General features: G+C 40.7%; 3 protein-coding genes across 10 annotated transcripts; 2 read left to right on the top strand and 1 right to left on the bottom strand.

The window, feature by feature from the left end:
• Positions 1–118: 118 nt before the first annotated feature.
• LOC115672947 (E3 ubiquitin-protein ligase MBR2-like) lies at positions 119–11,053 on the bottom strand. Of its 6 annotated transcripts, none has more exons than XM_056304789.1 (8): positions 10,762–11,052; positions 10,517–10,645; positions 9,819–9,907; positions 7,617–9,386; positions 2,117–2,167; positions 1,119–1,217; positions 887–1,033; positions 119–482 (listed from the first exon to the last, which is right to left on the bottom strand). In XM_056304789.1, exons 4-8 carry the CDS (start codon positions 9,297–9,299, stop codon positions 351–353), a joined length of 2,112 nt encoding a protein of 703 aa, XP_056160764.1. In that variant the 5' UTR covers positions 9,300–9,386; positions 9,819–9,907; positions 10,517–10,645; positions 10,762–11,052; the 3' UTR covers positions 119–350. The 6 variants fall into 6 exon arrangements, with proteins under 6 accessions (XP_056160764.1, XP_056160765.1, XP_056160768.1 ...); XM_056304790.1 differs by having other exon boundaries at positions 10,517–10,620; XM_056304793.1 differs by having other exon boundaries at positions 1,119–1,199; positions 10,517–11,053.
• A 3,229-nt stretch (positions 11,054–14,282) lies between these two features.
• Positions 14,283–18,619, top strand: LOC115672948 (protein ALP1-like). Of its 3 annotated transcripts, none has more exons than XM_056304894.1 (4): positions 14,283–15,845; positions 17,354–17,612; positions 18,069–18,155; positions 18,286–18,619. In XM_056304894.1, the coding sequence occupies exon 1, from the start codon at positions 14,415–14,417 to the stop codon at positions 15,762–15,764; it is 1,350 nt and encodes a 449-aa protein (XP_056160869.1). In that variant the 5' UTR covers positions 14,283–14,414; the 3' UTR covers positions 15,765–15,845; positions 17,354–17,612; positions 18,069–18,155; positions 18,286–18,619. The 3 variants fall into 3 exon arrangements, with proteins under 3 accessions (XP_056160869.1, XP_056160868.1, XP_030450819.2); XM_056304893.1 differs by having other exon boundaries at positions 17,348–17,612; XM_030594959.2 differs by lacking the exon at positions 18,069–18,155 and having other exon boundaries at positions 17,348–17,612.
• A 3,296-nt stretch (positions 18,620–21,915) lies between these two features.
• LOC115672819 (caffeoyl-CoA O-methyltransferase 1) lies at positions 21,916–24,137 on the top strand. The gene is made up of 5 exons (XM_056304710.1): positions 21,916–22,277; positions 22,407–22,486; positions 22,611–22,755; positions 22,908–23,039; positions 23,596–24,137. Exons 1-5 carry the CDS (start codon positions 22,185–22,187, stop codon positions 23,884–23,886), a joined length of 741 nt encoding a protein of 246 aa, XP_056160685.1. The 5' UTR covers positions 21,916–22,184; the 3' UTR covers positions 23,887–24,137.
• The last annotated feature ends 419 nt before the right edge of the window (positions 24,138–24,556 follow it).

Below are 24,556 nucleotides of genomic sequence, written 5' to 3'. Positions count from 1 at the left end.
TGTACTGAGCATTCTCTACAGCATGTAATGAAGGATAAGAAAGCAGCTCAATTTCGACCCACATCTCATCGTAAGTGCTCTAAGCTCTAACATAATGGCAGCAATTAAAAAGCATGACGAAATCATGAATGATCAGTCATTGTCTATATACTTTATCTATCAAATGTGAAGTATCCCAATAGTTGAGAAAATGGTTCATGCAGTAAAAATTGTCTCCAAAAATATAGGAGCAAAACTGGGTCCAGACGACATTGTATGTATAACCTTGAGAGTATCATCCACCAAATTATGAATGAAATGACGCTCCGACTGAAAATTCTGGGGTTGCTGCCTCACGAAGCTCCTACCTGTCATATAGGTAAGCCCGTTGTTTTACAGATCGGACAAAGATTCTTACGCATTAACCACTCTTTGATGCAGTCGGCGTGAAATTCATGGCCACAACCCAGTACCCCGAGGTCATCTCCATCAGCATATTCCTCCTGTCATTATAAACATTCAAGCATCAGTAAGGATATAATAGAATGTTTACTTTGAAATAATATAATATCTACCATGTAAAACTTCATGTGCTTTGATATGATCACAATCTTACACTAGCAAAAACTGAAAGAGAAACAAATATATATTTATGAATGCAAGAACCTCAAAATATCTTCGCTAGCTGGAATTAATGGCTTTCAACAGATCATATAATCGGTTTTCGCTAGAATATAAGGGGCGCACATTATGAAAATTAGATGGGACTCTCATATACCTTTGTGAGGCAGAAGCACTTCTACCCCCATAACGGAACAAGTTTAACTATGAAAAGCACTCGACCTTTATATTGTTAGGTTCACAATTCCGCTCCCATTCACTAGACCTAGAGAAGTAAAGCTCTCACCTGACAAATACAGCATGGCTCCACATCCTGCGGGAGCTCTCCAGCAACAGATACATTCTTCTTTTGCCGCTTCAAGCCCTTCAAAATTGTTTCCTCACTCAGCCCAGTGCTAACATCTCCTATGCGTTCTTCGAGTGCTAACAATTCCTGAAAAAACAAGCAGATATAGCAAAACAAGCCTTTTGAACTTGCAGCATGTCCAGGAAAACAATGGATGATCGTTAGTTGTTACCTCATAAGACATGTTATCAACGTCTAGGCGCATATCTCGATGTCTGTCGTGCATCTCGCCGAAACCATTATTTAAGAAGGGCTGAAAAATCATGTAATCCTGATTGACACAGCAATAATTAAAATAAAACAAAAGTAGCAGATATTATCCTAGATTTTTAAATATTTCAGAGACCTTTCTTATCACTTGCAAAGGGTCCGATCAGCTCTTGCTAGTCGACACACATAGTTATAAGTAAAACCAAACAGAAGTTTACAAGTTACGTTATCCACTAATTGCTGAACCAAACAATAACTAAAGAACACTACATCTTTATATTCAGCCAGAGCAGACAACTAGAGATGACCTACAACTGATAGGCAACAATTCAATGCAGATCACGTGAATCCTAACATATCTTATATAGGTAAGGAAAAATTCACCTATGAAGGGGGTGCAAACCCTTATACAGAAAGATCTCAAGGAAATATGTTCAAATCCCCAAATCAGCTACCGACATCACATTAGGAGGTACGCAGCAATATACTGGGACTAAAAACGAACTTCCCAGATTAAACTAACCCAATAGTATCACACGTGAGGTAGGTAGAAAATTCACATTAGGAGGTATAATGCAATGTACTGGGACTACAACAAATTTCCAAGATTAAACTAACCCAATAGTTACACACGAGAGGTAAGGTAGAATTTTCAGGTAAAGCTAGTTACTAATATCCTAAAATTAAAAATATAAAAACTCAAAGCAAGCAATCCTGTTGATAGTGTCATTTTTCTTGCAAAGTTACTAAACAGTAACCAACAGAGTTTCACTGACTCTGCCCTGAACTGCAAGTGCAACCATCACAAGGACAAGAGAGTGCTTTATGACTAAGAAAGAATGCTTTGACACAGCATAGTTCATCACAAAGGACAATGAGCCAGATATAATCCAGGACGATTCCACTAATGAATAACTATAACTACATAATCATGAAACAAATGAGACATAAAAACCGAACCTCAGCTCGAACACGTTCTCCCCTTTGCATGGCCTCTAAAACTTGAAGAATCTGCGAATGAAAAAATCGCTATTATAAATCCATATGACCCAATTTTCAACTAACCATATGCAAACCACATAAGAGAGATAAAAATTTAATAATTAAGATAAGTACAGTGATGCACACACTATTTCACACATATATCTGCATGTTCTAGAGCACTTAGTAATCTCGTAAACTAGTTTGATGCTGATCTCGTATTGCATCAATAGTCTACATGGTTGCTCAACAAAGGATCTGATACAACTGAAGACCTCCAAAGTAGTACCCTACAACTCTAGAGCATAATGCCATCAATGGTTAATACCATAAAAGCAGTTAATGATACCTAAGATTCAACAGAGCAAAAAAACAAGAGCTACCAATCACAGTGAGTTCAATACTTTCAGATACTAATAATGAAATCAAGTATAGCATCAAAATTTATCTTGTAAATACAGTAATCACTAGATGAAACTATCTATAATTGCAAAATTCAGATAGAGATAAAATCATAGTTTTGAATAGATCTTGTATGTCATTACTCCAACGTCACACAATCTCGTATACAGACAAGAGTGCCAAACTACAACAAACTACACGGACTTTCCATATAAGAGGGCATTACACGAGTTATGAGGAGCGTCACAAAAACAAGCCCCTATTCATAATTAACAAAGAATGTTGAACATTGACTCGCATTAGTTAGTCCATCAGATGTGGCAGTGTTGCCATATATAAAGGGAACTCACAGAAGGTAAGGTCATAAGAATAATATTCTAAGTTTTTAAGATAAAATATCATATCCAGCTGGACAAACTCGATTTGAGAGACATGATGGAATGTTCAAAAAGCATAATCAGATAGGCCAACAGAAATCAAATCAGCAAGAAAAGGAAGTCCACAGGCAAGAGCTAAGGCTTTTCACATAAGAGGTATCACATAAGTTATAAGGAATGTCACATAAATAAGCACTGATGGAGATAACGATACATTGGCTCTCATGGATGAGTCCATTAAATGCAGTGATGTTGTCATATATAGCGGAAACACACAAAAGATAAGTGTATAGGAATAAAGTTCCGAGTTTTAAAGAAATTCTAACTTATATAGCAGGTAAATATTCGCACGGATATCTGATGGAGTGTTGGGAAAGTTTTATAAGTCTAGACAAGCTGGCAAAAAGTGCAATCAGCAAGAAAAGAAAGTCAACAATTAGTGACCGATATTCTCTTAACTCAGGATTAAGGAAAATTACTCATCCACAATTAAAGCATTGTTTTAAAAACTTGACAGAACCATTTTTTCATTCGGTTCTCAAACCGGTCTACGTGTGAGGGGGAGTGTCAGAATATTTAAATATTAAATCACGTCTTCATCTAACAGCTTAAACTTTTGGGTTGGACTTTCTAACGATATTTAATAACAAACTGCCTTAACCCAGACCAAACCTGTGTTGCCCGTGTTCAACCGGTCAAACTGAATAGTAAACCCAAATGAGCCCAAGTAGTGGTGATGATTCATACCAAGGGCCTTGTAGTCCCAAGGTGGCTCACCTTACGTAAGCTGAGCACCAAGACTCGCTGATTTTGCCACGATAACGACAATAATCTATTATTAGCTAACGGACAATAAAAAAGTTGTGCATTGGTGTCGGTGGGGTTGGAACTCGGGACTTCATAGTCCCTGCGCACATTGTAAAAGAGCGCTTACCACCAAGCCAAGCTGTCCTCTCTGTGAACCAAAAACAAAAATATCCTACTTAGACTATGAAACTGATGTGGATTTCCAAGCAATTGGTATAAGAGGTCACGTGGGTTTGGTTTCGAAAAATTTAACTAGATTACAAGACTCCACTGGCTCTGTAGCCAAGGAAGAAGACAAGATCAAATCACCTTGGTACGGAGCCTGAGCTTCTACTTATGGTAAATTCAGATCTATATGATGCCACTATCCAGTATGTGTATGCATACATTTGCAATGAAGTCCTTGAGTATTTACTTGTATAAGTTCCGGAATTTGAAATAGTCATACAAATTGGATACCTTAGTAGGAAAATGCGTACATACATGCTAGTTGCCCACATCATCGTCTAAAGGAAACTGCTACTGTAAGAATAATGATAGTATCCGTTAAAGTGTGTGACTAGACTATGTGAGTCTACGTATAAAAGTCTGACGGTAAAGCAATGAAATGATGATTTTGTAAAAGGTTTCTCACGTGAATAAAACTGCAAAGACAAAAGATAGTCATTGCTAGAAAGAATAACCGGATTTGGAATGGATGCTGCACATCCACATGAACATCAAGCAAACTCGGTACAACGATACCTCTCTGTAATATATTTAAAATGAAATTCAATATATCATATACTTAACTAGTATGACATCTTCAAAATCCTACCAATTTCTTCTAATTGAACATGTGTTCCTTCACTAAACACTGAAGAAGCCACATAATGACGGTTCAAGGGTGCTCATACTCATATGTATCATGTATGCATAAAGGTGGAACATTCGAGTTAAATTAGTAAAGATGAATGCAATAACTGCATCATCTTTGCATTCCGGTAGATAATTAATTCCTATATATTCGATATAACCGCATCATTTCAGAATAGAATTGTATTTTCACAGAATATGACAAGACGCTGTTTTCTAACTATTCTATCATGACAATGCCTATCTCAATAGGAATATTAGAACCTTACTCTTATTTTTTTACCAGATTCAAGTCAAATATAAATTCAAGCATAGAATACTGTACTAAATTTCTCTAAATTTATGGAAATAATGTATACTTTTATTTCAAGCAATTGAACTTGGGTGTTCTAATCAACCTCAAACTAGAGACCTAAAGGATAATATTTAGAGTTAGATGGAATTATTTCAATTGACCAAATTAGCTGTAAGAAATATAGAATTCAAAACAAACAAAAGTTCCATTAGGAATGTTGTTTCAGCGATCTTTTCATTCTGGAAAATAAATCAACCCATTAAATTAATAATGAACCGAACAACAGGGCCTATTTGAATAAGTCCACTAAGTCTCAACACCTGTCATGTGTTTTTGGGCCACCAAAATTGATCAGTAAAATACGTTATATGCTTCCGCCTCCATATCTCCAGCATCCAGAGAGTCTATATTTGATTTTGGTTTACGAAATTTCAATAAGCTTCCAATTCACAGCTGACTTACCTAATCTGTTTTTCTCCTTTACTGTGCTATAGCTCCTCTAATATGTTAAATAGTTTTGTAGAATCGTGAACGCCGTGCCAATTTTACACTAATGCAGAAACAATTTTGAGTTTCCAAACCCGTTCAGTTTTAAATCCCGTTACATTCCACTGCACCCACACCACTAACATAAGCACTCAAAGACTATTTTAAAACTCTCATTACAGTATAGTCCTCGACCAAATAGATATATCATGATTCCAGACATCTTGGATCCGAAGCAGACGTTTATAAAGTAGGACCACAAATCTATTTGAACTGTTAGGCAAAAGCAGAGTTTTGACTTGAATGGTGATTCATAAAATATTTCAATTCCACAGGAATGTTCAAAACCTCAAGAAAGGAACAGTACCACAATGACAGATCAAAACCAATAGATGAACTCATATCAAGAGAAACATTACTAGCCTAGAGAACTAAGAGAGATTTATAAAGATGAATCAGGAAAAAATTCGATCAACTTTTAGATTTTTAAATGCTTATCTAGCGATAGTTCCAAAGAAAAAAACTCAAATTGATTACGTCGGTCAAATTCTTAAAAGATGCAAATAAAACAGACAATTCTAGTCGTCAATGCTATCCATACTCAATCCGTAAACTCCACTCAACAGGCAACTGCATCAAGGCCCAGTTAGGTTTTAGAGTACAAATGACAAGGTCTATCATATGGCTTCTTTTCACATGCTCCGCCAGTTCCCTTCTGAAGAAAAGTTCCCGAGTAATTAGCATTATGGAGGAATAAAGAACAGCCTCATCCTGCTGATCAAACCATTGTCTAGTCGGTGCTGTATGTGGTGGCTGCGAATGACCTTACCAAAGATGGGACCAGACAAACCATAAACTCGGCCTCTGAAAATTAAGGCAGTCTTAGATGATCTCTTTGAACCCTCGAGTTATGACAGATTGGAAAAGTTACTGAAAGCAAGGTCCAAAGCATGAGTTTAAAAACAGGTAGAGGGACCGAGCAACATGTAGAACTTCAAGGTCATAGGTGCTGACATCATCATTTGTAACACCGTAATATTTCTAACCACATAATGATGAAACCAGTACCATCCCCACGCTACACATGAGCTTGAAAATACATGGGATATGACTTGAAAATACATGGTATATTTTTCTGAACCAAAAGAGCTTCTATAAAATCATAATTGATACTTAAATTACGAAACCATTATGATCATAATCAGTTATACTTCTGATATTGTGATTAAAATCTTTTTAGTTGGCTTAATCCAGGTAATGTTTGCTTTATTTTTTTATGAGAATAAATGGTCCTGATTCTAACAGACTCTAATCACTAATACCTTTCACTGTAATCAGAAGAGTAAATTTGAGTTGACTTAATTGGCATACATCAAAATGTGTAAATCAAACTTTCATTAATTTCTTTTACTTTTTGGAAGAATTCACAATGAGAGCACTCAACTTTATAAAAGATGCATTGTTTGCATGCAGCTAGGATCACAGGCCTCTTACATCATTGAGGTCAAATTTTCATCAATGGTCTAGCTTTTCTTCTGAAGCTAAATCCATCTCTTGATGAATTACCAATAAACCACTTCAGAGTACATCAGATTAAACAGTGCATGTCAGAAGATACGGTCTGCTCAAGAAGAAGAGCGTGCTTTTACTCATACTAGAGCGACTCGCTTCGACTATCCCTCCCTCCAAGCAAGCATATTACTTTAACCCAGTTAGAGCTGGTTGCTGCATTGAACAAGTCATTGGTCCGACCATGGCCAACATCGGTCCAATTCAGTTTTGAGAAAAAACTAAGCAATTAAAAGAGGGCCACACCAAGCCAAGAGTTGCTATCAGACCCATTGGTCCATTCCCATCAGAAGACCCTGGCCAAGAGCCTCTAACAATATGCAACAGACATATGAAAGAGGAGCGCTTCATAGCTGAACTGACCGTTTGCACAGATGATGAGATGAAAAGGCATTTCCACATGTTAAGTCATGGTACAAGAACAGAAATGGTGAAGCACACTCGACTCAGAATCGTGATTAGTTCTGTCCCTTCTAAAGTAGAATTGGAACATTGAGATATATCATCTTAACGCTTATTTTAATATGGCTCTTTGATGTTAATCCATAATCTGGACTCAGATAGTCACCATTCCTAAATAAGATAATTACTGGAAACCATGCCAGATGCAGGCAATGGCAACCCAGAACTAAAGCAATTAGATAGGCATAAAGTTTGAGCAATAACTTAAAACATTTAGAAGACAAACCTCGGATACAACGCGTTGTCTCCCTTCTACGTTAGCTGTTAAAGCACGCCAGGACTCATGCACACCTTCAAGTCGTCTATCTGCAGAGGAAGATCTTGTGCTTTCAGGATGAATTCCTTGGTTATTAGCTCCAGCTGAAACTGCTATTTCCTGCAAAGAAGATGCATTTGATGGGAGTGGGGGCAAGGGGCTACTGCGTCTGCTCGACTCGCCATCAACAGGAGGAGAGAGAGACCAAGGAGCCAATTCTAGTAATCGTTCCCCATATGGGACTGGCGGTTGGATAGGTACACGGGAAGGAGGTGAAGACCGGACGCTTGAACTGGCATCGAAAAGAACAGCAGGAGGACCATTCGGACCACTTGTGTTTCTACCAGCAGAACTCCAACCTGCTGGATCTTGCAGCGTTCTGGCCTCAGTTAATGGAAACATGGAAACATCGGAAATGCTTCTCGAATTGCTTCTAAAATTTACTCCCTCTTGGACAAATCCCTCTCCAGGAAGAAAAGAACTTGGAACATTGCTACTTCTCGATGCAGAAGTGGCATTCCAGGGAACAGCATCCATGTTTCTCGATGGACCAGAGGGAGGTCTCATATTCAACTCTGTCTGTGGTGTGTACGTATTGGTTCCCACCATAAATGCTAATCTTGGGTCCAAAGGATTAGGTCGACGAGATCTATGTGATTGCTGAAGAGAAAAGACATTAGCACGCCTGGCACTTCTTGATGGATCAGACTCCTGTTGAGGTCCTGCGCTTACCTGCCCACTGAAATTTCTCGGGGGAATCTCACTATTTCCTGTTACCCTCGAATAAGAAAATGGGGCAGGGTTACCTTCTCTCATGCCAATCCCAGTTCTGGGGTACGGTGGCTCCTGATAATGAGCGCTAGGAGAATTCCATGACGTAGGTTGAGATAAACTCAGCCCAGTAGGAGGCCAAGGTGCACCTTCAGTTTGAGGATAGTAACCTGAACTTGAACCAGCATGTGGATGTCCCGAAGTCCCTTCAAAGGCTATTCTCTTGCATGATGATCCCCAGTACCCCATGGAAGAACTCGACCCATTGTTTCTCTCCTCCATCTGACCAGAGCTATTAGATAAACTCCCAAAATTAGCTGACGAAGATATATCTGAAATCATATCGTCAACTTCCAGGGAACGAGAGTTATTGGGACTTGCACTAGCAGAAGCTCCAGATCCAGCAGTATGACCCACATATCGCTCACTCGGATTTGCACGCCAAGGATCAGCATTAGGGCTTGAATTGCGGAAAACTACAGGGCCAGCAGGGATTTGATTGCTTATCTGCATCCCCGGAAGAAACACATTAGGCAGTTCAAATTGCCTCCCTGCTGAACTGGAACCTGCTTCACCGCTCATTGAAGGAGTACATAACTGTTTCCCTTTCCTATCTTCATGACTAGCTTGGCTTTCCTGATGCAATATAGAGCTAGGATGACCCAGACTCCATCTGGTAAAGTCCTCAACGCCATGACCGACCGCATTCACCAATGTTGCTTCACTAGAAGATCCCATATTAATCGGGAAACGACTACCTTCCAGATGTGAACTGTTGTTCAGAGTAGAGTGCTGATTCAGGTCATTATTAAAGGAAAAAGACCCCATATCGACATCAAAATTGTCAGGGACTGAATCGCTGTTGCTCTTCTGCCCTTGCATTAAAGCAAACTCGCTTCGCCTGATTGAGAGCACAAGACGCAAACCGTCTTTCAACTTCCAATGTTGATGGTGTTCAGCATCACCTCCCTGGCACAGAGAAGCGAGATAAAGGTGCAGAATAACTCACCGAGAAATAAATCTCAAGGCAACTAACACAAACAAATATAAAACATATATGTACATATATATAACTGGGCACGGATTCTTCAGGAATTTGCGTTGAGTAAACTAGTAGCAAATACAAGTTACTAGCAGTAGCAATCACTATAAACTAGAATAAAATGGAAAACGTCACTTAAGTTACACTTTCACACGTTCAGTCGATCTCTCTCTGTTAAAAAATTATAGGTATGGGTTCAATTTGGGGCGTTGGGAGTTGAGCAGAAAATCTTAAGAACCATCTTTGCATGCGAGAGATACTGAGATCAATAAAGGAACTGACAAGGAAACATATATAATCTCGATAGCCAATGCAATACCGGGAACTAGACAATCCATCTCTCTATAATCTAAACTTACAGAATGCTGATACCAAGTGGCGGATGAAGCCTCACGGACATATCAACCGAAAGCCGGATTTCAGAAACATCTTCAACGGATATGATAACCTAGTCCAGCAAAGAAAGAAGGGCAGTTTAAGCTCAGAACGCCTACTCGGGCAATTCATAGTGCACAAGAGTTCCAGATGCTTTAACAGACTATCCTCGGTAATAGACTACATCCACGAAGAGGCTTATTCAATCAAAAAAACTTCAAATCAAGAAGTGCGATAAAACGAACATAGCTCGACGGTGGTGACGGACCATTAAATGAAATATACAATCCCAGCAGCAAAATTTAATTACATCACTGAATCCAAGTAGTTCAACGTAGAACCAGATACACAGGTTACAATCAATGACCCATATCTTGAGCAGGAGAAGTTAGTGAAATTCCTTAAGTTGAGTATCACTCCTTAGGAAAGGAAAAAGAACAACCCAATTCAAGGCACCATCCAATAAACGATATCAAAATGCCCAAGACCCTGATCAGCCACTTTAAGAACAACTGACACACATGCAAGTGAAGAGCACAAAAAGTTCCGCATTTCAAGAATCGCCCCCCTTAAGGCCGTCTTCCCATTTCCTCCACCTCCAAGGTAACTTCAGAAAAGCATCGAGCTGGAAAAAAACGAAACCGATGAACGAAGAGAAGCCCAAGTAATCACAAGATCATACCAAGAACGCGAACAGGCAAGCACGGCTGCTCCGAGAGATCAATTTCAAGAAACGGGCAAGAATCGAGACGAGCACCCGAAACTCAGACACCCACGAGCCCGCGTCTGTCCGAGACGGAGCGGCGCAATTCTAAACGGCACGAAAACGAGACAAAAGATCAAATGGGTACACGCGAAAAACGGAAAAGAAGACGAAGAAAATGGCCGTAACCGAACGAGAATCAATCGGCGGCGTTCCTGGCTCACCCCGGGTCGTCTTCTTCACAAATTTCTTCCCTTTCAGTTTCCTCGTTCCTGGTGATCGGAACACGAGGAAGGGCCAGTGAGCAAAGAATGCAATGAGGAAGAGAGAGAGGGAGAGGGAGAGAGAGGGTGCGGGGGAGAGGAGATTAAGGGGGTAGCTTGGCTTTGAGCAGTGTGATAATCTCCATTTCTCTCCAATAATCAAGAATGTTTTTCTCTCTCTCTAAATTTCTCTTTTCTTTTATCTTTCTTCCTCGGAGACTTTCGATTCCCGACGGTGGGATTGCGATTGGCATCATTTGTCCGATCCTCGGAGGCTTCTTTGGGCAACATTATCTAACTTTTTAAATGTCTTCCCAAACATGTTCGTCTCGAGCATTTCCCGAAATTAGCCGGTTGCAATGTCCCTTTTCACCTCGAGGATTAGAATCCTTTTCTCTTACTTCAAAAAGGCTCTTAGGCGTTCTTTGAATCCTTTAATTTTTCTCTTGTCGACATGGATCGTGATGCAGTTACGCATTGGAAAAGCAATCTTTTTTAAGGTACCGTCTTAGATCGGATTGTGTTACTATAAGTCGAGTTGTCGTAACGGGTCGCGTGCAATGTGGTTTACGACCGATATGAGACGTGATTCTGTTTGAATTCGCTATAATCTCTCGTGCGGTTTATCTCTACTTGAGTTATGGATGGCGCTCGGTTGGCATTAAATGCGAAACTCGATGGAAAATCGGTCGTGGTATCACTTCTGGTTTCTTTTAACATCAATTTTGGAAATGAAACTAAAAAGTCTCGATTGTGAAGACGTCCAAATCGTGATTTTATAAGTTCTTGGAGTTTCGATTTTTCTAAAGACGAATAGTCGAAAACATTACTTCCGCAAAATTTAAGTAAGTACTTTAAGACATTTGTCCGTCATTCCTTAAATATATCGTCACGTGTCTCACGATCTCATCACGGATCGTCTTTGATTATGTAAAATAACTAACTCATGAAATCACCTAATTAAATACAGTGTGACAAATAACACATTGAATGAATTTATGTACAATAAAACAAAATAATTAGCTAGCTATTTTGAAAAAATAAAGGCCTTTTGCTACATTCACATGTTGTAAATTGGTGGACAATTATTTTCTTTTTGGAAAAAGATAAATAAATAAAAAAATTCAAGGATGATTGGCTAGACTATTTAACGAGTTGAGTAACCAATACATTAATTTCAATAGCCGCATTTACGCATAATTTGTAAAATTAATTGGACAATGTACAAGTAATTCCCTTAAAAGGTACTTAATTTAGCTCGGGTCTCAATTTTGGCCCAAATTATTTTTGTCTAATATATAAAAACACAAACTTTAGCCAATACCCCAATTCTGACCCAATTTTCTTTTGTCTTGCAAAAAAGTATAAACTTTAGCTCATATCACAATTCTAGCTTGAAATTTTTCTATCTCATAAAAAAAACACCAACTTTAGGTTGGATTTCAATTCTGGCTCAAAATTTTTTTGTCTCGTAAAAAAAGCATAGACTTTCAATCGGATCCAAGTCTAACCAACGTCAAGCTTCCATTCAATGATACCCTTAAAAATTCGAAGTGCCATTTCACGTATACTTCGACAAAAACTTGATGGCGGCCAAAAAAAAAAGTTTGTGCTTATTTACGAGATAAAAAAAAAATTTGAGTCCAAATCGGGACTCGGGATAAAGTCGAAGCTTTTTAAGGGAATTGGGTGACAGAATGTTTAATTGCCGAATTTCTTTCGGTCGACATGAGCCATAGCAATTTAATAATGACCAGAGACTCATTTAGTCATATTTGTAAACACATAATCAGATTTTGATTTGAGTTCTTATGAAATTTCCATTTCCGCATGCATTAACAGCACAAAGACATGAATAGACTCCACTCCTGAAATTAGCTGTCTTTCTGTCTTAAATGGAAATAATTAGGAAATCATAAGCTAGAGGCATTAACATCTTGGATCTGTCCACTATGGCAAGTCACACCCCCCACATATATAAGAATTAAATGCAAAAAGGAAATTTGGGTAATGTGAATTTGCCTGTAAAGGTATGTTATTTGACATTTCCGGAAAAAAAAATAGATAAGTTCTTTTAAAAATATATATGCCATGCATAAACTATTTTTGCTTGTAAAGGTATGTTATCTGACATCTCCGGAAAAAAAAAGTAGATAAATTCTTTTCAAAATCCATACCGTAAATAAATTCAACTTTTAAATTTGGTATTTACTCCTCAGATGATTAAAACACCCTTATTTCATCTCAAACTCGATATAAAAAGAAAAGGTAATTGGGACATTACATATTATTAGTCGTTGTTATATACAAATTTGCTACTTTTGTGGAGAATATATTTTCATTTTTGGGATTTATATTCATATTTTCATGTTAAAATCATTCAAATTCATTTCGAATCGGGCTGTCCTTAGCTGATGGGAAAAAACTAGTTCTGTTTTTAATGGTCAGATATGCATGTTAATTAGTGGTTAATCTTGATAAACTATCCCTTTTGGCCCCAATTGACCTGGGCCAACTTGCCATATTAAATGCCGTATTACCCTTTTTTGTTTTTTTCTTGGATCAAGATCCTAATAATTGACAAGGTGAAATGGCTTTGTTAATGTACCCTCCATCTCCAATATCACAAACAAATCTCCTCAAAAGGGATTTGATGGCTGAAATTATGTTCCACAAATTACACTTTAGCCTCGTATTTATTAAGAAAAAGTAAAATTATGTTCAGTATGACCCCTTAAATTAGAGAAAAATTTTAATGATCCAACATGATGTATTATTATTATTATTTGTATGCATTGTACATATTTTCTCCTCAATGTGAGAAACTCCATGTACCTTTTGCTTTTGTCACATTATTTTTCATCCTTTGCGGTCTAGTTCAAAGGTGTTCCTTTTTTTTTTTTTTTAGCTTCCCTTCAAATTTTTGAAACGGGAAAACCGCTTGAAATTTGTATAGAATGCGAAATAAAATCTAATTAACTTGCTTGTTTCGAAAAGACCGACAACCGATAAAAATCGAGTTCATATACCGTATAAACAAAATTAGTCATTAACCGAAATGAAGCTCAAATGCAAGGACAATGCCGTCATCATAAATCTGACGTGCACGACCGATAGTTTTAAGTCACGCGATTAGATTTTGATTGCGTGTTAAATACAACCCTTTATTTTTAGACGCTTTCTATTACAATCCGAAATAACAAATATTCACAGATCGAGTTAGTTTTCGGACAACTTTTTAGTTTTTCACACATGGAAAAAACAAAAAAAAACAAAAGAGGAAAGTCCGGATGACGTGGCAACCGCGCGGCCGCGAGATCAGCCCACGAGCCGAGGAAAGTCAAAACCGAGCTCACGGGAACTCCGCTGCAATCGGCACCACCGAATCATTCCCGCCGTCCCGACAAAGACACTTCTCACACGTGCGCTACAAAAAACAAAAAGAAAAAGGTCGAAACTTTCCAAATCCAGTGCGCCTCTCTCTCTCTCTCCTTCCCTTCGTGTCTTCTTCTTCTCCTTCTCCTTCTCTCGCTCTCGATTTCCGAGGCCCGAAAAAGCAAGCACCGAACGCCCCGCGTCCTCCGACACTGTCGAGGGTAGCGAAGGAAGCAGCCATGGAATCGAGAAAGTTGGCAGCTTTGCTGTCGTCCCTCGTCTCCGAGATCATGCTGCTGCTGCTGCTCCTCTTCCCTTCCTCGGCACCCCTGGCCCTCGCCTCCAACCCCGGTTCTTTCTCCTCCCGCGGCTTCGATTCGTTCGCCGGCCTCTTCCCCCTCATCGCCCATTTCCTGTCCCACCACGAGATCGCCGCCGCCTGCTTGTCCCCGCCGCGGCCCGTCTCGAGGAAGAGGAGGAGGACCCATTTCCCTGAACCGGACCACGGGCCCGGTGGCGGGGGCGAAACGTCGGACGGCGGCTCCGGCTCGGAGCTCGGCGGCGGCGGCGGCGGCCCGGCTCGGAGTCCCGACTCGTTCGTGGGCTCTTTCAAGATGACGGCCTCCACCTTCGAGTGGCTCGCGGGCCTGCTCGAGCCGTTGCTGGATTGCCGCGACCCGGTCGGGTCGCCGCTGAACCTGTCGCCGGAGCTCCGACTCGGGGTCGGGCTCTTCCGGCTGGCCACCGGCAGCGACCACTGCGACGTGGCTCGCCGGTTTGGGGTCTCAGTGTCGGCCTCTCGGTTCTGCACCAAGCAACTGTGCCGAGTCCTGTGCACCAATTTCCGGTTCTGGGCGGGTTTCCCGAGCCCGGGCGAGCTCGAATCCGTGTCGAGGGGGTTCGAGTCGCTGACTGGGTTGCCGAATTGCTGCGGTGTGATTGATTGTGCGAGATTTGAGATCGTTGCCGATTGCGGGCCTAATGATGCTATCGCGGCGCAAATCGTCGTTGACTCCACCTCGAGAATTCTGAGTGTCATTGCGGGATTTCGTGGTGATAAGGGCCGGTCACGAGTTCTCCGGCTATCTAGTTTGTTCAAAGACATCGAGGAAGAGAGGTTACTGAGTTCGCCTCCTCTGGATGTTAAGGGGGTCAATGCGAATCCGTATTTGGTTGGAGATGAAGGGTACCCTCTGCTTCCTTGGTTGATCGTGCCTTTCACTAATGCCACCACAGGATCATGCGAGGCTTATTTCAATGTAGCGCATAGTTTGATGCTTATGCCTGCCCTTAAAACTATTGTCAGTCTCAGGAACTGGGGTGTTTTAAGCAGGCCAATAAAAGAGGATTTTAGGACCTCAGTTGCTTACATTGGCGCCTGTTCGATTCTTCATAATGCCCTGCTAATGAGGGAGGACTATTCGGCATTGTGTAGTGAGTTAGGAGATAGTTCATTGCACGATCATCAGACACACCGTCTTCTGGATGCTGGTTGGGAGGTAAGTTCTGGAAAAGGTCGGGTTGTGCGAGATGCATTGGCCGCATTAGCGAAGGATTTCCACGACCAGAGTGACTCAGTGCATTTGTAGCTTGACAGAGAGATCTGATCGCGGCTGATTTTAGTGGGGTGGGATCATTTCGGGTTTGGTCTTTTTCCCCACAATGGAGAGGTAAAGAAGGTTTATTTGGTGAATTTCCCCGGATTCTTTGATTTAGATTTAGCAGCATTTACTCTTTTAGAGACGATGATTTTGTCAGAGTACGAAACGAGGAGCTTTTTTCCAATTCAAACTGCAAATAAGGGTTTTTCTATGACGAAATTGTACATTAATGTTGGCCAAGAGCTGTTAGATGTGCAGCAGCATAGTGAGATTTTTCTTCCTACCGAGTATTCAAAAGGAAAAAAAAATGGCTTTCTTACCTTCGAACGATGCTTTGTTATATCGCTCTGCGGACAGAATGAATAGACTAGAGACTCTTCTTCCATGTGAACAGAAAGAGTGGCTTTGATTCCGATTTAATTATCAACTAACTGCAATTTACTCTGATATTTTTCTCAATTAACACTCCCATAAACTTGCGTGGAAAAGCAACCAGGACTTGCCCACTACCAGATAGATACTTGAACGCCGTATTGCCAAAACAGTTCAATGACGTTCCTATATGCTTCCCCGATCTATCTAATCTTGCATGTGACGCGTCTCTAATTTCCTCACCCTCAATGGTCCAGCAGTATGTTCTCGGTTGGTTTAAGGTTTGTGTTACATTGCAAACGCTGTTTTGGATCCAAATACGTGTATTCCCTTTTGGATTCACATATTGAGTGTAAAAATATCATAATCTGGAGGGACTATAAGATTCAGCACCGTGAATATGCATTTTTGTTGGAATGATATACGGTCAGATTCTGCCTGGGGGTTTCATAACTGCTGGAAATATTATTCTATGACTAGACTACCTGAAATTGCTAACTTTAGATATCCTTTAAGGATATAAACTGTAACGGAAGAAACATATCGATGGTGCGATACGTTTACTTAGGCATAAATCTAAATGCACTTGTTGAAATACAGGGAAGGGAGAACTATAGCATCCTTATTCCAAGCCAGAATTAGGAGTATGATCTTTAGAATGTATCGAGCATTATATAACCAACTAGATTGGGAATTTCTAGATTGCCTCTTGTTTTACAGCTTGCTTTACGTCCATTAATACCCGATCCTTTCTTGTAAGGACTTTTAGATGTTAGATGGTTACTTTTAGTTCAGCAATTATCCCATGGCTTGTTTTCCCCTCTGTTCTTGACGTTTGTTGTATATGCCCTGTCATCTGCATTGAGTACTGTTTTGTTTGGTAATATAGGATATTACCTATATTTGTGTTGCTCTCACCCTTTATCGTACTGCACTTTGTTATACGAGGGTAATTAGTTATTGAAGCAGAGTAATATGTAACACTTCCCTGTTTTGTCGATTGTTTTCTTTAACCAGTAAGTACATAAGTGAAAGGGCTACAATCTTCTTATGATGACCCGAGTCCAGAGGAATTGAAAAATACATATGTATAAGAAAACGAGGAAGATCTAAGTCAAAGAGACAACTAACTAATTTAGACATTGCACTATTTTCCCCTCTTTTCCTGTCCCTCATTGATTCCTTGAGTGTATTTGTAGTTGCAGCTGAAACCAGAATTAAAGTTGATCAATCTGATGATGGTCCATCACAGCATGTCATTGTGGTTTCTGCAAACACCATGATCAAGTCCGTCAGGAAAGAGCGAGTTGATTCAAAATCATTAAGCGAGAGCTAAGCAGTTGACTGGACAAGAGTGAGAAAACAGTCGTGATGCGTAATGAAATGGGACTGGATGCGGAATTGATTTATGCTGCCCGAATTGTTCAGGAGCGGCTCAGAAGACCTGTGCTGACGTTGGGAGAGGTATTCAGTTAAATAACTTTCTATAATTTGTGGCCATTAGGTTATGCTTGTACAAAAAGTTGGTTTATATACTTTTTCAGATCAGCATATCACCCATCACTAATATCTGTTGTGTATGGTCTTGGATGGGCAAGCTAATGCCAATAGGTGTGTGATAGAAAATAATCCAACAGGGGCTTTAGAAGTTAGAATAGTCGAAGGGGAGTAATAAGTAATGACAGGACAGATACGAGTCCCTATCTCCTGAATAAGCTCCTGTCACAATCCCCATGGAAACTTATATGCCTAGGTAAAGCCAGAAAGAATGAGTGAAGGAGATACACCAAAATAATGTATCTTATCTGTCCAATTATGATCTTGCAATCCTGTGAACCTTTTGAGGACCACTTGTACTGTTAATTTCCTGTTTAAGTTGTTGAGGATTTGAGTTGCTTGTGTTACCCGAAAACGAAGTAGGTTACACCTTCAGCTCTAGCTAGCATTTTTGTCTGCTTTCGGGCAAGGCCATGTCTTGAGCCTTGAAGCTCTTGTCCCAATTTCAAGGTATGTATTCCCGTTTGTTTAAAAACTTGTTTGAAACGTGATAAGGTGAAATGAATCGAGTAAGATGCATCTGTTTGCAACTTTGCCGGGATGCCGTGAAATCAATGACACGTTTTTCTTTTTCCTTCAGGATTCAGTAACATACTGCCTGGAGGGTGCGAAAACTGAATTAGCTTGCTCTCAAAGAAAGACTCTTTCTAGAGCTGACAGGAGGAAGCGCCCTCTATAGGTCATTTTCCGTTGTGGACGTGTAGCAGGAAAATCTCGGGTTAATGGTTTTTAGAGAGAAGTGGTAGTTCTACTGTTGGAATCTATTCTCGTCGGAAGCATGTGCTGAATCAAAGATTGTTGGTAACGCTTAATTCTTTATCGAGCGGAGCCTCTTCATCAACTGCGTCATGATTTCATTACTTGTCTAATGCTTATGTTGTTCTAGTTTTGCTGGTCTTCTCATGACCCCTCAACTGATGTTTTTGTGGTCTCCTCATGACCCCTCTCAACCGATGCAACAATTCAGTGGCCGTTTCCCGCTAGGATAACAATCGCAAAGACACGGTAGGAACGTGTTCCGAACTCTTGCCATGGTGTACGAGACAAATTCAGAATGTTGAACTGAAACGAAGAACGTGCAAGTTCAAATTCGACGCCTAGGTCACATAGTGATAGGATATTCCCTTGAGAATAGTTTATCTCCGGGAGAGAATGTAATTGGCTTCAGCAGACTTACTAGTCTTATGATGCGGACCCTCACAAACAAAATAAAAAGGTTGCAGTAGTAAATACCCAACTGTTGAAGCTTAAAATGGTTATGCGAACTCTGTCCGAAGCTTCACTAGAAAGTCGATCTGCACCACAACAAATGGGATAGGGCGTCCGACTTTTATGACCCGATTGACCGTGCGATGCTTAAGTTAGCCCAACCGTTTCACGGTTGGGGTGATCTCCGCTTTGCGGTCAAGAGTATACTATGTCGTTTTGGCCGTTGTACGCTATCTGTATAAAAAGATAACTCTATTTTCATGGGATAGGAAAACAAAAAAGGAAAAAAGATAGGGAGTGAGATGTATTGTTCAGAAAGAAAGAGTCGCAGAGAAAAAGAGTCTCCCATACACGAGTGCTCGGATTACTATTTATATAATACTATCGACGGATGGTCGGAATTTGTTGGACAATTAGCTGTCTATAGATGAAAAGTGGTGAAACGAAGTGACAAATGCCACGCATACTGTTTTAGGACCGATGCATGTCCACTCTTTCAAATAGTCTCAACACCGTCTGCCGGTGTTATATATACATGTTGGCACGATCACAACACATATCTAAGGGTCGATTAGTTAGTCAAAACCACCTTTATCACTGACCATTTACAGATTAGTCTATGGTCCCGTCTAGAATTTTGGCTGTTTTGAGAATCAAGCCGATCGCCGGACGGATTGCCGGACCATCTGGTGTTTTCCCCGGCGACATTCTGTTCCATGTTCTGTGCCTTTGGTCAAACGCTTGGCTTGATTTATCAGTAGGTGGATCAAATCTTATGCCAGTTCACTTTATCTGGCTCTCCAATCTCTCTCTCTCTCTCTCTCTCTCTCTGACTGATTCTTACAACGGATTATAAGTAATTTATGCTCCATGCTTAACAACCTTACTTGCCAACATGAGTAGGAAGACCAACTGCAAACGCGCTTGAAACTCATCTTTGCCAACTTAACATTTTTTTTAGGACTCCTCACCGTTGTCAACAATACAGAACAATGTATTCATTTAGGTGCCCGGCAGTAACATCTTGGACAGGCCACGCTGCTTCTTGCTGAATCTCCACGTCGAGAGGAACAAACTATTCAGTCTTGCAGGAGAAAAGTCAGATGAATTCGGTATGGTATGGATTAGTCAATGAGCAGCCATTCAATAGGGATGAAAGTCGCAAGAGATTTTCAAACTTCACCAAATTGTTAAGTCGGGTCTTGGAACTCTTTTCTTGTACTATTGAGTCCCTAAATTATGTGTTTTTTCTTTCTTTCTTTTTTTCAAGTTGGTCATTCCGTCAAGATTATGGACAGAAATGCTGACATGGCATCCTATGTGACATTTACGAAAGAATAATTTAAAAATAAAGAATGTTCCAGAAATAAAATAAATGTCAAAAGACCAAGGAAGAAAGGATAGACGGGGAGGAGGCGAGGTGCCGCCGGGGTTCTTGCCCGACGTCAATGGCTCCACGCGCGACCCTACCAAGCCACGGCTGGGGTCATGCGACCTTGACCAAGGTTAGATCCGGCTTGTGTTCTGCGACCTGGGCTAGATCTACTAGGATGACGCGACCTTACCAAGCGTGGCTCGACCTCCGAGATGTCAGGCAAGGCTCAACGGCCCTCTTGGGCGTGTGAGCGGTGCTGCTGCAGCTGCCCCCTAGAGCTTCCCTTTTTTCTTCTCTCTCGGGTTTTTTAATTTGTTTAATATTTTATCCGGTCAATAAAAGTCAATTACACATGAGCACCAACTTGTCCGGTCGGCACTGACGTGTCGAACCAGGTCAACATTTTCGTTTCTATTTTAACGGGACTCAATTTCTGGAAAAAACAAAAAACGAATTCAAGGATTGGATCGACTAATTTAGATAGTTTAGGGACCTGCTTAACATTTTATCCCCATTTATAAAGGTACAAAGAGATCGGATACCAATGTCACCATCATCTTGTTTCCTCTCTGCAAGGCACTCACCAAAAACTGGGGAGATCGTGGGGAAATAATAATGATATATAATTATAAAAACGAAATTGTTGACCAAAGCAAATATTATTCAGATCGCGAGTAATAATTATTGCAAAACCTGAAAATTTTTTCTCATATAACATATTGGTATCACGTTAACACGACCCTTACCAAAAATGTCTTTTTTCTTTTTATTAAGGTTAAACTTAAAAGTGAATTTCCCCACTTAAACCTTTTTCCTTCCTATGGAGAGACAAGTCGGCCTCAATGCTGGCATTAGGTAGGACAAAACTGGACCCTCACGCCATTATCCACTTCCTCACGCTTTCTTCAATCTTGCGTTAAATCACTTGAAGCGAACGCCAATTTTGTTCAAGCAGAAGAGGGGCAAGTACCCAAAGTGAGTCTTCATCAACTGGTCCAGACGACAGAGGATCGTTGTCCGGATCGCCCAATCACCACCGGATACACGGCGGAATATATCGGATCGCCTCGATGCATCAATGCTCGAATCTGTCGGCCGCTCGTAAGCGAACCTACTCGGCTCGAGATGTGTCGATGCGAACGCCACGACAGCAGACGTACTTAGAGAGCCGATGTCGAACTTATGAGCTTTATAATTATGGGCAAAGGGCAGTTTTCTTGGACCCATCTGCTCATTACATGGGAATTGCCAATGTTGTACAAGGCCGAAGGAGGAGGTGGCCACCAACCTAAATGGTGTGGGGCTCAAAACCAAACATGTCACCCTCCCTCACCAACTCCGCACCAAGTATCAACCTTCTGTTCCTGCACTCGCGTATGACCGATTCCACATTCTTTTTTGGCAGGCCCCCACCACGTTTCACCATATCTTGTTCCGCAATCATCCACCTCATTACACAGAATGTTTATATCAGAAAGCTCATCATTGGCCCTAGACTTTCCTCTCGGATTAGAGGAAAAACAAGGTTTTTGAAAACGAAATTTAGGTCGCTCGACTCCCTTTGATTGTCTCCTTTAATGATTATAAGTTTATAACCTTTGTTGGAGTAACTTCACCAAACCCAATGAGAATCTTTCTCTGGTAATGAAAAGAGAATAAACAAGTCCAAGATTAAGAGATCTGTAGAGCTCACCAACCCTGGACTTGGTACCTTTTGGCAGGCGGTCCAATACCCTCCAGACCGGTCGAAACCGGACCATCACTGTCCTTATATACGTTGTTGCATCATACCTGTTCATAGAACTTAGGTCAACTGCAACATTTCTTGATCCCAACATATTCCAATATTCCTAAGAACAGAGAGAGAGAGAGAGAGAGAGAGAGAGATTGAATCAATGGCCACCAATGCAGAGGAGACCCAGAACCAAGCCGGGAGGCACCAGGAGGTTGGCCACAAGTCTCTCCTTCAGAGCGATGCCCTATACCAGGTGAGTGCGAATCTTTATCGCTTTTGTTAGAATCAATGGATGATTCTTTCCCTTCTGTCTTATAGCTCGATCAAAAATTTCAACTTGATGTTTCGTGTCTCTGATCTTCAATCATTTTTCCTTTTGCAGTATATTTTGGAGACCAGTGTGTACCCAAGAGAGCCTGAGCCAATGAAGGAGCTCAGGGACATAACAGCAAAACATCCATGGTGAGTTCATATAAGATTCAGAAACAGAAACAGATCACACTGCATTAAATGCCCTGTCTGATTCACGAGTTTGTTTCCTGAGCTGAACACTCTTCGTTTCTTGGAATGAAAATTGAAAAAATAGGAACATAATGACAACTTCAGCAGACGAAGGACAGTTCTTGAACATGCTTCTCAAGCTCATCAACGCCAAGAACACCATGGAGATCGGTGTCTACACTGGCTACTCTCTCCTCGCCACCGCTCTTGCTATTCCTGATGATGGAAAGGTCGGTTCGATTTGTTCTTTTCCAAGTCAACTAAGTTTCTTCAATCTCAGACCAGAAGCTTTTCCCACACAATTCACGAACATTGAACCGCTTCGTCAAAAATGAAAGCGTATGGCTCTGAAAATATCGTGGTCATTGATTGTTTTGTGCAGATATTGGCCATGGACATTAACAGAGAGAACTATGAACTTGGCCTGCCGGTCATCCAAAAGGCCGGTGTTGCCCACAAGATTGACTTCAAAGAAGGCCCTGCCTTGCCTGTCCTTGATCAGTTGATCCAAGATGTGAGTACCCCTTCCTTTGAGCATCTCAGCTCCACGATTAATTATTATGTGCTTAAGAATCTTTGCTCCTAATGCATCTCGACTATTGGATCTAACACAAAAGTTATTCAATGCATAGCCCTCATATGCATCTGATGATAGAGATTCATCGAGAGCAATGTTCCTGGATCACCGAATAAATATCAATCCATCACTGTTCGTCCCACGTTTGCGTCCATGAAGATACCATTTAAATACACGGTGGTCATAACTCCTAGGAGATTCCTGAAATGTCGTCGCAAACCTTTTAGAAACAATTTGCCATTTCTACACCAAACACTATCTTTTGCAATGAGAGGACAAGATGATTTACTGGGGACAACAATCAATTAGTGATTAAAGTCCATAATCTGGTGGGGCATCATTTTTCCCTAAACCCATAGATCCATCTTAAGCACTCATAAGATATATATCGATGTTTTTACTGATAACATTGACTCTATTTGGTGGAGGAAAATGAACTTCATTGCAAAATTTATGGATGCCGTTAGGAGTGTGACTTGGGTAATCATTGCAGGGGAAGCACGGGAGATTCGACTTCATATTTGTGGACGCGGACAAGGACAATTACCTCAACTACCACAAGAGGCTGATCGAGCTCGTCAAGGTCGGTGGCCTCATCGGCTACGACAACACCCTATGGAATGGCTCGGTGGTCGCGCCGCCGGACGCCCTGCTCAGGAAGTACGTGAGGTACTACAGGGACTTTGTGCTGGAGCTCAACAAGGCTCTCGCCGCTGATCCTAGGATCGAGATCTGCATGCTCCCTGTGGGTGATGGCATCACTCTCTGCCGTCGGATCAGCTGAGCATCTAATCTGAAGACCTTATGATCAGGGTTCATTCTTAATGTAGAACCCAGGAAAAAAATGAGAGAGATTTATGCATATCTTGTTGCTGTTTCTTTTCCATGAAATTGTTATGGATTAAGCAAATTCTATTACTAAAGGAGCTGATTTGAGTTAAGAAGCAGGATTCATAATGAAATGCCAAATTCTATTGCCGTTTCTCTTTAATGCTCTCGATTTCTCTTATTATGATTTCATTGATCAGTTTCTTTGTATTATCTCGAGTTCTTCCGCCACTCGTGCAGAAGTGAATCCTTTGGCCCAAAACAAAAAGCAAAGTGAATCCTGGGATGACTACTTTAACCATAGTTCGTAATTTTAAATTTAGCAAAACTAAGAGACCAATATATCAATATCGTTTTCATCTTTCAAACGGTCCGCGCCTCAAGGAAATGAACTTTTTGGACCCTACGTACGCTTATCACTGATAGATTGTCATGTAACATTGCAAGTAACTTTTGAGTCATGTTATTCGAAGCAATAGATTGCTAGTTGCGAATATTACACCTATGATGATTTCTAAATTTTTCGAAACATTAAAGGGTGATAATAGAGCTCGAAGTTATCCCGTATAGAGGGTCATCCTCGAAATAGGATATGTGTCCGGCATGAATAAATCCGGATGGGCAGC

The sequence above is a fragment of the Syzygium oleosum genome, unplaced genomic scaffold (assembly GCF_021117445.2).
Source record: "Syzygium oleosum isolate NSW1041296 unplaced genomic scaffold, Sole_v2.1 Sole_v2.33, whole genome shotgun sequence".
Lineage (NCBI taxonomy): Eukaryota > Viridiplantae > Streptophyta > Magnoliopsida > Myrtales > Myrtaceae > Syzygium > Syzygium oleosum.
Note: the sequence above shows the minus strand (reverse complement) of the source record. Positions and strands in the feature narration are given on the sequence as shown.

What these genes read in the sequence shown, in the direction of transcription:
- LOC115672819 (XM_056304710.1), top strand. Translation starts at nt 22,185, where the DNA reads ATGGCCACCAATGCAGAGGAGACCCAGAACCAAGCCGGGAGGCACCAG. An exon ending in AGAGCGATGCCCTATACCAG is followed by an intron (nt 22,278 to 22,406) that starts GTGAGTGCGAAT and finishes TTCCTTTTGCAG; the next exon opens with TATATTTTGGAGACCAGTGT. An exon ending in ATAACAGCAAAACATCCATG is followed by an intron (nt 22,487 to 22,610) that starts GTGAGTTCATAT and finishes TTGAAAAAATAG; the next exon opens with GAACATAATGACAACTTCAG.
- LOC115672948 (XM_056304894.1), top strand. Translation starts at nt 14,415, where the DNA reads ATGGAATCGAGAAAGTTGGCAGCTTTGCTGTCGTCCCTCGTCTCCGAG.
- LOC115672947 (XM_056304789.1), bottom strand. Translation starts at nt 9,299, where the DNA reads ATGCAAGGGCAGAAGAGCAACAGCGATTCAGTCCCTGACAATTTTGAT. An exon ending in GACAACGCGTTGTATCCGAG is followed by an intron (nt 2,168 to 7,616) that starts GTTTGTCTTCTA and finishes TTTCATTCGCAG; the next exon opens with ATTCTTCAAGTTTTAGAGGC. An exon ending in GAGAACGTGTTCGAGCTGAG is followed by an intron (nt 1,218 to 2,116) that starts GTTCGGTTTTTA and finishes TGTGTCAATCAG; the next exon opens with GATTACATGATTTTTCAGCC.